Here is a 16159-nt window from a genome sequence, read left to right as displayed (position 1 = left end):
CAGCTTTGGGAAAAATCACCAAACAAATGGTTTACAGAGAGCTCAAACAATATCTTGAAGCTCACAATATACTCCATCCGCAACAATCTGGTTTTCGCCCGAATCGTTCGACCGAAACAGCACTGATCGAACTTTCAGACTCAATAAAGATGCTGCAAGACCAGAAGAAGAATGCCCTCCTCATTCTTCTCGACCTCACCGTGGCGTTCGATACTATCTCCCACTCCATCCTGATTAGTAGACTAACTGATATAGGGATTTCTGAAGTGGCCCTATCTTGGATAAAATCATTTTTAACCGACAGGTCCCAAACTGTCGCTCTTGGCCCTTACCACTCCAAAGAGAAGAGGGTTTCCTCCGGTGCACCCCAGGGCTCCATCCTGAGCCCCCTCCTTTTTAACATTTACCTTATCCCACTTTTATCCCTGATTGAGTCATTCGGCATACCTGTAACATCGTATGCCGATGACACACAACTCATCGTACCCTTAGAGGCAAACTCAACCAAGGCAGAGCTAAACCTCAAAAACTGTCTGACGGCGGTCTTCCAATGGATGGATACTAACCATCTCAAATGTAACTCCAGTAAAACAGAGATCCTCCCCATGGGAAAAAATACCATCTTCTGCCCAGCCCTCTGGTGGCCGGAAAACTCAGCTGCCCCCCCCCAGACTGTAACAACTGCAAGGAATCTTGGCGTCCTATTCGACTCAGACTTATCCTTCGACCAACACGTCAGGATTGTAGCGGGCCGATGCTTCGGAATTATAAAATCTCTAAAAAAATTCTTCAATTTTTTACCGCTAGATTCCAGGAAAACCGTAACAGTGGCCCTAATAATCTCGCGCTTGGACTACTGTAACGGTCTCCTCGCTGGAGCAAAAAAGGCTACACTGACCAAGCTCCAAAGTGTACTTCACACTGCAGCCCGACTGGTCCTAAAGCTGCCCAGAAAATCATCAATATCCGCAGCGCTTAGATCCCTGCACTGGCTCCCACTCCACAAAAGAATATTTTTTAAGATGCTGATTGTCGCCTTTCGGGCTTTTAACAAATCCGGCCCTAAATACCTTACCAGACGCTTCCCCCACTACAACCCGAGTAGATCCCTCCGTTCCTCCCATGACAACCTCATCCTTCCAGTCAGGTTCAATATGAAGACTAAAGGTGGAAAAACCCTAAGCTTCCTGGCCACAAAAGCCTGGAACCTCATGCCCAAAAATCTGAGGCATCAAACTCAAGAAAAACCTTTCAGAAAACTGCTAAAAACTTGGATTTTTAACCTTCCGGATGACTACACCAAGGCAGCCATCTAACTCCCACAGCCACTACGATGTGCTTCTATCCTCTACCTGGAAATTCAGCGCCATGATGCTCCTTCCGGAGCGAACGCTGCGCTTTATAAATACCCCCACAAATTCCACAAATACCCCCTGGAGCACCCACTGCACCTCCCACCCCCTGCAGGCCCCCCTGCACCTCCCATCCCCTGGAGGTCCCCACTGCACCTCCCCCCCGGAGGTCCCCCCTGCACCTCCCACCCCCTGGAGCCCCCAACTGCACCTCCCCCTCAGAGACCCCCTTTGCACCTCCCCTCCGGAGGTCCTCACTGCATCTCCCATCCTCTGGAGGCCCCCACTGCACCTCCCATCCCCTGGAGGCCCCCACTGCACCTCCCACCCCATGGAGGCCCCCACTGCACCTCACACCCCCTGAAGGCTCCCACAGCACCTCCCCCCTGGATGCCCCCACTCACCTCCCACGCTCTGGAGGCCCCACTGCACCTCCCACCTACTGGAGGCCCCCACTGCACCTCCCACCCTCTGGAAGTCCCCACTGCAACTCCCACACCCTGCTCCCATCACTTTCAAAAACTAACAACCGTGTAGCGCCTGACTCTGATTGGATAGCTCACTGTTTTAAGAGGACTTTGTGACCTAAAAACCACAATTATGTTTTTTCTGATAAAGCGGGTTTAGGACCTGCCTGCATTCTCCCTCTGCAGTGTACAGCTGAAACTGATGACAAGAACCCATCCTGCAAACCTTGATATTGTCTCTACAGTTTTTCTATAAGGATGCATTAGTGAATGAGTGAGCTTAGACAGTTAGCGAGAGAGTGATCGAGTGAGTGAGCTGTGTCAATCTATCAATCAGGATTTATAAAGTGCAGCAAATCACCCGTGATCATCTCATGGCGCTGCAGTTGCAAACTCCTTCGCGAGAAAGCAGTGAAAAACGAGGGAAAAGCAAGAGAAAAACTCAGAAAAACAAGGGAGAGGAAGGAGAAAGCTTAAAAATGAGGCAGAAGCAGGAGGAAGCACTCAGAAAAACAGGAAGGAAGGAGAGTGTTGCAGCAGAGTGGGAGAGTGGGCCTGGGCCTGTGAGGGAGTAGCGAGGGGTGTATTGTTGGTTTGTGTGAGGAAAGTCCTTCCTTTTCACAAAATGATACACACCTCACATACAGTTAACCCCTACTTCACAGGTGAAACAGCGAGTGCACTGTAACTTCAGTACGTCCTCCACGCTTCTGTTCTGTTCTAGAGGCCTCATTTATGGGAATCCATCGTAGGTCAGCGCAGAAAGGTATGTTGCTGCGCTGACCTATGCCAAAGTGAAAGGTCAGGAATGCACTGTATTTAAGCAATACAGCACATTCCTGTCCTTTCTCCCTGCACGGGCACTGTTTTGGCAGCCTATGGCCAACTTTAGAACCCTTGGACCATGGCTCAAGGATGCCTCCGTTAGAGGCAGGATCATTTTTGTGCAGGAAAGGGTACCTTCCTGCACAAAACAAGCATATTATGTGCTTTCGTCTTCCTATATGTGCTGCAAATTTCAGAACAATTGGAAAGAGGAAAATTTCTCCTCATTACGCCTTACCTGCTTGAATTATCTGTCGATATACTGTTATGGGCGAATGAGGCACTGCACATAAGGAGGTTTGCATCTATGAGCGGATGGCCTAGCAGTAGTGAATGGACAATTGGACCAAAACCTCACACAACCTTTTCAGGCACCACATGTTTGACTGAATTCTCATCTAAATAAATTATTTTGAATGTGTTTCAGGATAAAGGATTCTTCCAGTTGAGTGAAGTAAACCATCCCCATGGAGACCCGACTGCTGTGTTCCTTCTTTGTAGCCATGCTTACAGGTGAGAGCCATCACTATCCGTGTAGAGCGAAGCGTATGTTGTTCACTCCTAGTAGGTTTCCTTCGGCTCGAGACAGTACAGGTATACCAACCTATCATTCGGAGCAGGAAAATGGACGTCTCCCAAGCCCCTGGTAAGGATTTGAGACACTGCTATGTTGTTATGTTGTCCACATAATATAATACAAGCAACAAGCATTGAATGGATGGATGTCATAGGTAACAGGCAAACCCTGAGCAGGTACATGGAAGGCACCAATTCAAGTAATGTGTAGATCTACAATACCAGGCACGCCTGAGTACATCATGGGGACCACCTGAAGTATAGTATAGTACAGCACCTGCATATGGCAGATTGCATAATCCGTTGAGATAGAAATCAGATCATTTCATTCCAGCTAAAGATATGTCCTTGCGCCCGGCACCGCAATGTTCACTTTGTTGAGCTGCACAGTGTGCCTAGGTCAATACTGAGGGTCCCTGTGCACAATGAGTTAAAGACTCCTGAAAATCTGCTCTTTGTTACTCAATATATCATTGCCTCTCATCCGAAGAGAAGCACTTAGAGGGCAGACAAGTATAAAGGCTCCTATCGATTGGTCTTATTGGGACCCCACTCAAAACAACCAAAGTTTCCATCTCCAAACTTGGTACAAACCCATGAGGACCCTGTCCCTCCTGGTCCGCCACCTCACTGTGCCTCCCACCGCCCAGTCAAAACAGTAAGCCTCAATGTCAGGCAAGAGATATCGCTGGTTACCTGTGAGTACACAACCTCAACACCTCTCTAGAAGAGCACGCGCTTTGATACAATCATTCATTCACACAGTAGCTCACTCTCAAGCCACAATCACAATTTCGACATTCCGCTATTTTGGAGAAAAGGTTTTAATAAAATGAACAAGAAGATAAGAAAAAAGGAACCTTTTTAGGAAAAACATGAATGAAGTCTGTGCACTAGGTCAAATGAATGGACTTGTAATTGATGTACATTTGATGCGAGCGATGGTGGGTGCTGATCACTCTGGTATAAAACCAGATCAGTTCAGAGTCCTTATGTTTCGTCTTACGCGAACATAGTCCGTTTTGTATTTCAAAATAATTTTTCTTGACATTTTATAAGCCTAATAGTACAGAAGCAGCACAGAAAGAAGACGAACAATCGCATAAAGGGGCATGGTGAACAGGGGAGGGTACAGCAGGATTTGTGATAGAGTTATAGTGTCAGGGTACCATAGAGTGGAAACAAACCAATTTATCAATGGATCATAGTATCATAGTGTCATGGGTGCTAGAGATGAATGAAGGACTACAAGAGTATTGAGAGAGTATTACCCCAGAGTAGGATCATGATATGCAAAAGTAGAGAAGAAGTAGAGATGAAAAGACAGAAAGATAAGAGACAGAAAGAAAAAGAAGCAATGGAGGAAGGGTTGGGATGGTGCGGTGAATGAGGAGGGAGTGTGGGGGAGAAAGGAAACTGGTGAGGGGGAGTTTTAAATGTTTATTTAGCACAGAGGGATTCAACAGACACACCAGGAAACAGCATCACAGAGCACATTGAAGTCCATTGTATACCTCACCTCTCTGCAGGCAGTCTGCCAATACATGACATGACACCTACAGTGCTCATATCAACTGGCTGACATTCCCAAGGCAAGGAGGAAATAAGGGACATGCCAACAGCATTATGCACTGCACTGCAGCTGCATGATCCAGTTCCACACAAGAATTCATCGTTCAGTAAATCAAATCCCTTACTGCTTTATACCAAGTACAATTTCCGAATTTGTCGCCATAAGAGATATCCGCATACTGGCCCTGCCGATTCCTAACCCTATTCAAATTACAAATGTGGGACAATATCTGCTGGGACCTTATCCTCTCCTAGTAGATCAGGAAAACCACGATGAACAAAGTCTGTACCCCATTTTAAAATATAGGAGGAGGAACTTTACTCGGTCTGCTCCGCCTACCTCACACAGACACCGCGCATCCGCTCAAGCCACAGTTGAGGCCATTCCTCCTCCTACCTCACCACCAAGCCCTGGACCAGTTTCCCGCCCTCTCTGGACACTACCCGCGCTGGCAGAATTCAACAAGAGACTCAAGACCTGGCTCTTCGATTAAGCCATGAAACCTTGCGTCTGAATACCCTCACAGGTGATTAGTAGGTCTACGCAAACACGGTTTGATGGATTGATTGATCATTCCCTTAATTCCTATGATTAGACCAGGTCCAACCCACTCACACAATGTGTTTAAAAATCACCCCATTGCCCACCGCTCCCATGCAGTGCAGTAATACACTGCTATCTGTATGAGGTTCTCAAAATTGGATCCATGATTTATAAATATCCAACTACTCATAAATTATGTATGCTAGCCAGATGGCAAGTTTCTAGATTTCTTGCTGAGTTAATGAAGCGTCCCATTAACTCTGAAGAGCCATCATAGGTCAGCCTATTTGAAAGTATTGCATTTGTCCTCTTTTTAATGTGTTTTCTGGAAGAAGCACCCTGATCTGTATTTTTTTTATTCTTTATTTGTCCATTTCTTTTACTTCTAGTGATCCCAGAGTAAATCATTTTACTGCTATAGTTTTTACCTTTTGACCAACTGAAAGATCATTGTCACCTTTAACTTTGACTACATTTTTTTGAATTTCTGTGCTTTATTCAATATTCAATTAAATTGACAAATTGACAAATGGGGTGATTTTTGGTTTCATTCCATTTCCTGCTCTCTTCCTATATTGTCCTCTTGGGATACCCAACAACAGTTCACTCTTTATTTCTATGCAACAAACGAGGTTACCGCTCTCTATCAAAGAGAAACACCACAGTTCTGCACAACACCAGCAAGACCTGGTGTTAGAAATGGGATTTCGGGTTGGCTATGGTTTGCACCGAAGTCAGGCCAAAACCACTACTCTAGTCAGGATAAGGGAGTTACACTCCTAAAATAACCCCTGCTCATCCCCTCATACCCAGGCTTATCTTAGAGGCAGTGTGTAGGGCGGTCATCCTCAAATCTGGGGAGCTGAGTTCGAGTCTCGGCAACGACCCTGAACATCCTGTGATTCTGGGCAAATCATTTATTCTCCCTGTGCCTAACAAAAAAAATAAATGAATGTGTCCTCATGTATCGCAACTGGTGCTATGTAAAGCGCCCTGAAACCCGATTCGGGTCAAGTTCGCGCAATATAAAACTCCGTAAAATAAAATAAACAACCAAAAGTAACACAGTGTAAGCACTACAAACGGACATCACACAAGTTTAGAAAAATATCCCAAATTTTTATATACTCAAACAAGACCAATTACGATAAGAATCCACAGTACAGTACTTTTAAACTAGTTACATTGCATGATGTCTTGAAAACACAGTTCTTTGATGTCGATAGCTCAGTCCGGGCTATAAAGGTGTCGTGAACAAGCAAGTCCAAACAGTTCTGGCTGGCCGCGGCATCGTGGGTCAGCTGCAGTGTCGGGAAGACCCGCCAACAGTACCTTTCAGAGATGCAGGTCGTCGATGACCACTTGTTGTCATGCCTGTTGCCGGTCGAGCTCCTCTCTGATGGAATAAGGAGCGCTGGCGTTGGCAGTCGTCGGGTGCTGCGGTGCAGAGTGCAGCGGTGAGACATGCGGTGCCCACAGGTCACGATGCGAGCAGCGGCTCGGTGGTGGTGTCAAATGGCATCGTCGGTGAGACCAGGGTCGCGGTGTGAGATGCAGGCGGTGCTCATCACGGTGCTGGCTGTTCACGGTGCAGCAGCAGCGTCGCTGTTGCTGAAGCACTGTCGTCGGCTGACAATTGGAATCGATGATACCGGCGTTGTTAGGCCAAGGCTGCGGTGCGGAATGAGGGCGGTGCATCGCATAGCGTTATAAGCGGTGCCCCTGAACCGCGGTGCAAGCAGCGGCATCGAATCCGGCGTGGAGCGGTCTCATCAGGGATACCAAGGTGTCGTCGTGAAGTGAGGAAGTGTGGAGTGCGATGCCTCCAGGTCGCGGTGCGAGCAGTGGCTCAGTGACGGCGTCAGCAGGCATCGTTGGTTAGACCAGGGTCGCGGTGCGGTGTGGCCGCGGTCCTCCCCGCAGTGCCTTCAAGACACAGTGTCAGCAGCGACATTGTAGACGGCGTCGGGCTTGAAGTCTTTAGTGTTCCTGAGACTTCGTGAACCGGGGGCAAGCTCTACCTCAAGCCCTTGGAGATTCGCAGCACAAGTAGAGAAAGTTCAGTCCAGTCCTTTCACTGCCCAAGGCAGAAGCAGCAACTGCAGGCCAATTCAACAAAGCAACAACACAGCAAAGGGGCAGTACTCCTCCTGGCAGTTTCTTCCAGCTCTTCTTCTTGGCAGGTTCCTTGATTCAAGCAAGTTCTAAAGTCTTGGGGTCTGGGCCCCAATATTTATACCAGCAATCTCTTTGTCCTCTGAAGGCAGAGGGTCCTGGACATAGGTCAAACCAGTTCGGGGTGCATTCTGCCAGGGTGCACCTTCTCTCTTTGTCAGTGTGGGCCAGGGTCCTCAGACGCACCACATGAGGTGGAGCCAGCATTGTGGAAGGTGCGCCCAGCCCTATTCAGACCTAGGCGCTACTCCTCCCACCCATTTATGTGCTGAATCACCCTGTCTCCTCCCCAACTCCTGTCACTCACAAACCAGACAGACAATACACACGCTAGCAGTGGCAGGCGGGATGGTTAGGTCAGAAAATGCAGACTTTCTAAAAGTGGCATTCTCAAACACAGAATGTTAAAACCAACTTCACTAAAAGATGCATTTTATCATTCTGAGTTCAGTCATACTAAACTCGAATTTCCCATGTTCTCGGAGTCAGTTAGGATCATTGGATGTAATGACCGAACTGCCCATTCTGGCCTTGCAATAGCGAAAAACTAAGTAGGCTGTGATTCACTATCGGGACATGCCACACATTAGGGCATGTCCTACCTTTTACATACAATGCACCCTGCCCATGGGGGTACCTTGGGCCTACCTTAGGGGCGACTCACATGTAGCAAAGGGAAGGTGAAGGGACTTGCAAGTGTGTGCACTCGACAAGTCGGCACAGCAGCCCCAGGCTGTGCACAGGCTCTGCGATGGCAAGCCAGAGTTTCACTCTAAGGGCTGTTTACGTGGGTGGCACAATCCAGAGCTGCAGCCCACTAACAGCATTCGATGTATAGATCCCGACACACGTAGTGCACTTTACTGGGGACTGACACATAAATCAAATATACCAATCATGGAAACACCAATCCATAACACATTTTATACAGGAGCACTTGCACTATACCACTGGACCGCAGTGAGGAAAGTGCGCAGAATCATAACACCAGCAAAAACAGAGTTAAAACCGGGAGGTCAGAAAGCAAAAAGTCAGGGGAAATACGCCTTAAGATGCCAAGTCTAACACATGTCCCCTCCAGCTGAAAGTAGGGAGAACTACCCACCCTCCTGGGAGTTCTCTTCACTAAGGCGGAAGAACCTGGACAGACAATCTGCATTAGCGTGTTGTGTACCAGGGCGGTGTTCCACCATAAAGTCCATCCCCTGTAGGGAAATGGACCACCTCAGCAGTTTTGAATTCTCACCCCTCATTTGCATTAACCATCTAAGGGGCCTGTGGTCAGTCTGAACCCTGGAATGAGTCCCAACCAAGTATGGTCTCAGCTTCTTCAGCGCCCATATCACAGCAAAGCTTCTCTTTCTATGGTACTCCACCGCTGTTCCCTGGGGAGTAGTCTCCTGCTAAGGAAGACTACAGGCTGATCTAGACCCTCTTCATTCAGTTGTGACAGCACTGCTCCCACACCATGCTCTGAAGCATCAGTCTGCAAGAGGAATTCCTTGGAGAAGTCAGGTGCTGTGCACATGACTGCCTTCAGGGCATCGAACGCTTTCTGGCACGGCTCAGTCCAGATCACCGTCCTTGGCTGCTTCTTGGAAGCCAGCTCTGTTAAGGGGGCAACGATGGTGCCGTAGCCCTAAACAAATTTCCTTTAGTAACCAGTGAGACCTAAAAAAGCCCTCACCTCGGTCTGGGTCTTGGGGGGTTCCCAAACCAGAATAATGTCAATATATGGCCGCTCCCTATCTGGTGTCCCAAGTACACCACCAAACTCTGCCGATCTGGCACTTACTAGCCTTGATCGTGAGGGCTGCACCTTGCAGAGCCCTCAACACGTTCTCAAGGTGCTGTAAGTTTTCTTCCAAGCTGGAACTGAACACAGCAATGTCATCCAGTTAGGCGGCACTGAAATCGTCCAGTCCAGCCAACACCTGATTGACCAACCTCTGAAAGGTGGCAGGGGCATTCTTCAACCCAAAGGGCATCACCCGGAACTGGAAATTACCTTCTGGGGTTGAGAACGCTGATCTCTTCTTGGCCCCATTGGTTAAGGCAATCTGCCAGTACCCAGACATCAAATCAATCGTGCTGAGGATACCGGGAAGCTCCCAACCGATCAATGAATGAGCTCATCAACTCTGGGGATGGGGTGCGCGTCAGTCCTGGTGACGGCATTGAGCCCAGAGTAGTCCACACAAAACAGCAGTTCTGGAGTGGCACCGGGTGCAGCAGCCTTCGGGACCAAGACTACTGGGCTGGCCCAAGGACTGTGCAAGGGCTCGATCAACCCTATTGCCAACATCTTATAGACCTCCTCCTTGATGCTGGCCCTGACCCGATCAGTCAACCTGTAAATTTTGTGCTTCACAGGGAGGCTGTCACCAGTGTCCTCATCATGGGTAGATCAGTGAGTAACACCGGGGGTCAGAGAAAACAGTGGTGCGAACGCTCCCAACAACTGACGACAGTCCCCCTGCTGCTCTTGAGTCAATGCAGGGAAGAGGATTACACCCTCCACTGACCCATCATGCTCCTTGGTAGACATGAGGTCAGGGAGAGGCTCACTCTACTCTTCCATCCCATCATCTGTCGTCAAGAGCATACTCACTTCAGACCTCTCCAAGTAGGGCTTGAGGCAGTTCACGTGGAGGGCACGCAGCGGGTTCTTTGGAGACTGCAAATTCACCAGGTAGGTGACTTTTGCGCTCCAATACCTTGTATGGCCCAGTGCACTTGTCCTGCAAGGCAAAAGGTTCCACTGGGGCCATGACCCACACTTTTTGCCCAGGTTGAAATTCGACCAGAGTGGAATTCTGGTCATACCACCTCTTCATTTCTTCCTTGCTAGCTTCTGGGTTTGCCGGAGCGAGTTTCCTGAAGCGGGCAGTCTGGTTTCGGAAGGCCAGCATGTAACTAAACACATTCTGGGGAGTTTTCCTGGGAGTCACCTCCCAGCCCTCCTTTACCAACTTAGAGGTCTGCGAACAGGGTGGCCGTACAGGAGCTCAAAGGGGCAGTACCCAAGAGACTTCTGAGGCACCTCCCTGTGTGCAAAGATTAGGCATGGTAAGAGAACATCCCACTTATGCCTCATGGGTTCCGTTAGACCCTTAATTATGCCCTTCAGGGTCTGTTTGAATCTCTCCACCAGACCATTTCCTGGGGGTGGTAAGTAGTGGTGAACTTGTAGGTTACACCACACTCCTTCCTCAGAGATGTCATATACTTGGATATGAAATTGGTCCCTGTTAGACTTGGCCGTCTCTATTTTGCAGAGGTATACACTTCTGACAAATAGGGACTCACCTCCTCTAGTCAGGGCAAGGGGATCACACACTTAGATAACCCCTGCTCACCCCTGCGGTAGCTTGGCAAAGCAGACAGGCTTATCTCAGAGGCAGTGCGTTAAGCATTTATGACCACATACAGTAATAAAGTGAATACACTACAAATGGACACGATACTTGGATAAGAAATTGGTCCCTGTTAGACTTGGCCGTCTCTAGTTGGCAGAGGTATACACTTCTGACAAATAGGGACTCACCTCCTCTAGTCAGGGCAAGGGGATCACACACTTAGATAACCCCTGCTCACCCCCGCGGTAGCTTGGCAAAGCAGACAGGCTTATCTCAGAGGCAGTGCGTTAAGCATTTATACACATGTAATAAAGTGACAGTACAGTAATAAAGTACATACAGTACATACAGTAATAAAGTGAATACACTACAAATGGACACGACACAGTAGTATTATAAAAATAAGGATTTTTATATAAGGTTTAGCACAAGACCAAATAACGACAAAAATATACCACAATCTTAATAAATACTCTTGGAAGGAAAAATAATAGTTCATGCGTAGTTTCTTCTTAGCACAAAGTCTTTAGTATCAAAAGCAACTCTTCTTCTTTAGATCACAGTTCTTGGCAACGATGTAACCCACACGGGAGTCACACGACGTCGAGGCAAAGTTAATCCCAAGGTTCGGCGTCGACCGCGAGGAGCGCTACGTTGAGCCCGGAGTCACACAGACCCCCCACAACACAGTACCTTGGAAAAGCGAAGCACACGATGATCAGCGGCGTCGAGATGTCCGGCGTTGCGTCTTCGGCGTCGATCAGGCATCGGAGTCGGGGCGATCTGCAGCGGCGTCAACAGATGTCAGACAGGAGCAGCGCTCACGAGGTGAAGCAGGATACGGCGTCGTCGTCGATGTCGATGATGATGTTGCAAGAGTGAGCAGTGCTCACGGCGTCGAGAGGGCTCGGGGTCGAGCCGTCGGCAGCGGCTTCGCTACTAGCGTCGATAGGGCCCAGCGGCCGCCGTCGAAGATGCGGGACACGGGAGCTGTACTCACGATGTCGAGCTAGATTCGGCGGCGTCTGTCGGCGTCGGGATTGCTGGATTTCTTCGGAGGTGCTGGACTTTCAGGTTCCAGCAACAAGCACTTTCAGCAAACGGTGAAGTCCTTTAGCCCTGTGACATCAACAGGAGGCTGGCACTCTTTCAGCCCTCGGAGATTTCCTCGGCAAAGTTTGAGAGTACACACTCAGTTCCTCTCTCTTTGTTCCTTGGCAAAATTAAAGAAGCGACTGCAGGATTCCCCCCAGCAAACAGCACTCTGGCAGAAGGGGTAGGCAAGTCCTTGGATCAGCAGGCTTCTTGTCCTTGGTTCAGGGTTCCTTGTCAGAATTGATCTAAAGTCTTGGTTCAGGGGTCCTTCTCTTATACCCCTTTTTGGCTTTGATCCCTTTGTCCATGCAGGGGAACTCCCCTCATTCCGGTTTTGTTGTGGGTGTAGTCAGGCAGAGGCACCTGGCCTATTCACTGTGCAGGGCAGGGTCCTCAGACGCCCAGCAGGAGGTGGAGCCAGTATTGTCACTGGCAGGAGCAGAGCCATCCGTCGCCCGGCATGAGGTGGAGCCTGCATTGTATCGAGCAGGGCCGGCTATCAGGAGCTACTCTTCCTCTACTCTTAATGCAAATGCCTCACTCATCCCACATTGACTCATTCAGACCTCTGGAGCCACCCAGCCCCTGTCACACACACACCAAACCAGCAGAAACCAGTAATAGTAAGACAAGAAAATAGCCACTTTCTAAAAGTGCTATTTTCAAACCCAGAAACCAAAAACCATCCACCCAAACGGATGCGTTATTAAAACCCGAGTTCAGGGATACCAAACTCGACATTGCACCATGCTCCCCGAGCCAGCTAGGATTATACCATTAATAATCCCGGCCGCCCTTTCTAACTGATGGAGAGCAGGCGACCTTACAATAGTGAAGTACAAATATGGCCAGGATTCACTATTAGGACATGCCAACTTCGTCAGGCTTGTCCTACCTTATGCTTACAATGCACCCTGCCCTCGGGCCTACCATAGGGGTGACTAACATGAAGTTAAGGGAAGGTTTGGGGGACTGGCAAATAGGTGTACTTGCGCAGTCCGCGTGACAGTACCAGACTGCACGTAGGTCTAGCAATGGCAGACCGTTAGACATACTTTTACTAGGCCGCTCGTGTGGGTGACACAACACGTGCTGCAAGCCCACTAGCAGCATTTGTATTTACAAGCCCTGGCACTCCTCGTGCACTACACTAGGGACTAACAGTAAACCAAATAAGCCAAACATGGAATTCAATCAATACAGTAATTTTACGTAGGGAGCACTTGCACTGTGGCACTGATCAGCAGTGGCACAGTGCCCAAAGCCAAATACCAGCAAAAACATCCTAAACAGAGGAGGCAAACAGAAAAAAATGGAGGAGAGACTCAGGCCAATGATGTCAGGTCTAACACGTGTCCCCTCCAGCTGAAATGTGGGGAGAACTACCCTTGACCGAGGGAGTCTTCATCACTAAGGCGGAAGAATCTGGATGGACCATCAGCATTGGCGTGATCTGTACCAGGGCGGTGTTCCACCGTGAAGTCCATCCCCTGTTGGGAAATGGACCACCTCAACAGCTTTGGATTCTCAGCCCTCATCTGCATCAACCATCTGAGGGGCCTGTGGTCTGTCTGAACCCGGAAGTGAGTCCCAAACAGGTAGGGTCTTAGCTTCTTCAGCGCCCAGACCACAGCAAATGCTTCTCGCTCTATCACACTCCACCTCTTTTCCCTGGGAAGTAATCTCCTACTAATGAAGGCTACAGGTAAGTCTCGGCCCTCTTCATTCATCTGAGCTAGAACAGCCCCCACGCCATGCTCTGAAGCGTCCGTCTGGACAACAAATTCTTTAGAAAAGTCGGGTGCCTGGAGTATGGGTGCCGTACACATTGCAGTTTTCAGGGTGTCGAAGGCCGTCTGACAGGCGTCAGTCCAGATCACATTTCGCAGCTGCTTCCTGGAAGTCATCAAAGTCAAGGGGTGCACAATGTTACCATAATCCTTGGCGAACCTCCTGTAGTAACCCGTGAGATCTAAGAAGGCTCTCACCTGAGTTTGGGTTTTGGGCGGTGCCCAAGCCAGGATGGTATCTATCTTGGGTTGTAGGGGGGCCTCCTTGCCGCTCCCTACTTGGTGCCCCAAGTACACCACTGAACCCTGCCCAATCTGGCACTTACTGGCTTTGATTGTGAGGCCTGCTCTGCGCATGGCCAACAACACTTCCTGGAGGTGGCGCAAGTGTTCCTCCCAGCTGGCGCTGAACACTGCGATGTCGTCCAGGTAGGCGGCACTGAAATCCTCCAGTCCACCCAATACCTGGTTGACTAACCTCTGGAAGGTGGTAGGGGCATTCTTCATCCCAAAGGGCATAACCCGGAACTGGTAGAGCCCATCTGGTGTGGAGAATTCTGACCTCTCCTTTGCCCCATCAGTTAAGGCGATCTGCCATTACCCCGACGTTAGATCAAACGTACTAAGGTACTGTGCTGCCCCTAACCGATCTATGAGCTCATCAGCTCTGGGGATGGGGTGCGTGTCAATCTTGGTGACTGAATTGAGCCCTCGGTAATCCACACAGAACCGAAGCTCCGGTGAAGCACCAGGCGCCGCAGCCTTCGGGACCAAGACCACTGGGCTGGCCAAAGGACTGCTAGAGGACTCAACCACCCCTAAGGCAAACATTTTAGAGACCTCCTCCTTAATGTATGCTCTGACCTTGTCAGTCACCCTGTAGGCCTTGTGCTTCACAGGAGTGCTGTCCCCGTTGTCCACATCATGGACACACCAATGAGTGACACCAGGAATCAAGGAGAACAGATCAGGGAATTGTCCCAACAGTTGGTGACAATCTTGCTGCTGCTCAAGGATCAGTGTGTCAGAGAGGACAACACCATCCACTGACCTGTCTTGCTCTTTTGCATACAGGAGGTCGGGAAGAGGTTCGCTCTCCTCCTCCACTCCAGCATCTGTAGCTAGGAGCATGCCCACTTTGGATCTTTCTAAGTGGGGCTTTAACCGGTTGACATGCAGGACCCTCACGGGGTTCCTGGGAGATTTCAAGTCCACCAAGTAGGTAGCTTGGCAAAGCATACATGCTTATCTCAGAGGCAGTGCGTTAAGCATTTATGACCACATACAGTAATAAAGTGAATACACTACAAATGGACACGACACAGTAGTATTATAAAAATAAGGATTTTTATATAAGGTTTAGCACAAGACCAAATAACGACAAAAATATACCACAATCTTAATAAATTCTCTTGGAAGGAAAAATAATAGTTCAAGCATAGTTTCTTCTTAGCACAAAGTCTTTAGTATCAAAAGCAACTCTTCTTCTTTAGATCACAGTTCTTGGGAACAATGTAACCCACACGGGAGTTACACGATGTTGAGGCAAAGTTAATCCCAAGGTTCGGCGTCGACCGCGAGGAGCGCTACGTCGAGCCCGGAGTCACATGGACCCCCTACAAAACAGTACCTTGGAAAAGTGAAGCACACGATGATCAGCGGCGTCGAGATGTCCGGCGTCGCGTCTTCGGCGTCGATCAGGCCTCGGAGTCGGGGCTATCTGCAACGGCGTCGACAGATGTCAGGCAGGAGCTGCGCTCACGAGGTGAAGCAGGATATGGCGTCGTCGTCGATGTTGATGATGATGTTGCAAGAGTGAGCAGCGCTCCCGGCGTCGAGAGGGCTCGGGGTCGAGGCGTTGGCAGAGGCTTCGCTACTACCGTCGATCGGGCCCAGCGGCCTGCGTCGAAGATGCGGGACACAGGAGCTACACTGACGAAGTCGAGCTGGATTCGGCGGCGTCCGTCGGCGTCGGAATTGCTAGATTTCTTCAGAGGTGCTGGACTTTCAGGTTCCAGCAACAAGCACTTTCAGCAAACGGTGAAGTCCTTTAGCCCAGTGACTTCAATAGGAGGCTGGAACTGTTCCAGCCCTTGGAGATTTCCTTAGCAAAGTTTGAGAGTACACACTCAGTTCCTCTCTCCCGGTTCCTTGGCAAAAATAAAGAAGCAGCTGCAGGATTCCCCCGAGCAAACAGCACTCTGGCAGAAGGGGTAGGCAAGTCCTTGGATCAGCAGGCTTCTAGTCCTTGGTTTAGGGTTCCTTGTCAGAATTGATCTAAAGTCTTGGTTCAGGCGTCCTTCTCTTATACCCCTTTTTGGCTTTGATCCCTTTGTCCATGCAGGGAAACTCCCCTCATTCCGAGTTTGTTGTGGGTGTAGCCAGGCAGAGGCACCTGGCCTAT

At 49.3% G+C, this 16159-nt stretch overlaps 1 protein-coding gene across 1 annotated transcript in view; it reads left to right on the top strand.

Moving 5' to 3' along the window:
- Positions 1-3067: 3067 nt before the first annotated feature.
- The window catches only part of LOC147725917 (uncharacterized), a 104340-nt gene continuing 91248 nt past the window's right edge, over positions 3068-16159 (top strand). Inside the window, exon 1 of the mRNA XM_086962833.1 lies at positions 3068-3157. Coding sequence (XP_086818959.1) covers positions 3112-3157 — 46 coding nt within the window. The 5' untranslated portion in view covers positions 3068-3111. The remainder of the gene's footprint in view (positions 3158-16159) is intronic.

This window comes from Lissotriton vulgaris, chromosome 3_1 (genome assembly GCF_964263255.1).
Source record: "Lissotriton vulgaris chromosome 3_1, aLisVul1.2, whole genome shotgun sequence".
Classification (NCBI taxonomy): Eukaryota; Metazoa; Chordata; class Amphibia; order Caudata; family Salamandridae; genus Lissotriton; species Lissotriton vulgaris.
This window is presented reverse-complemented; position numbering and strand designations above follow the sequence as displayed.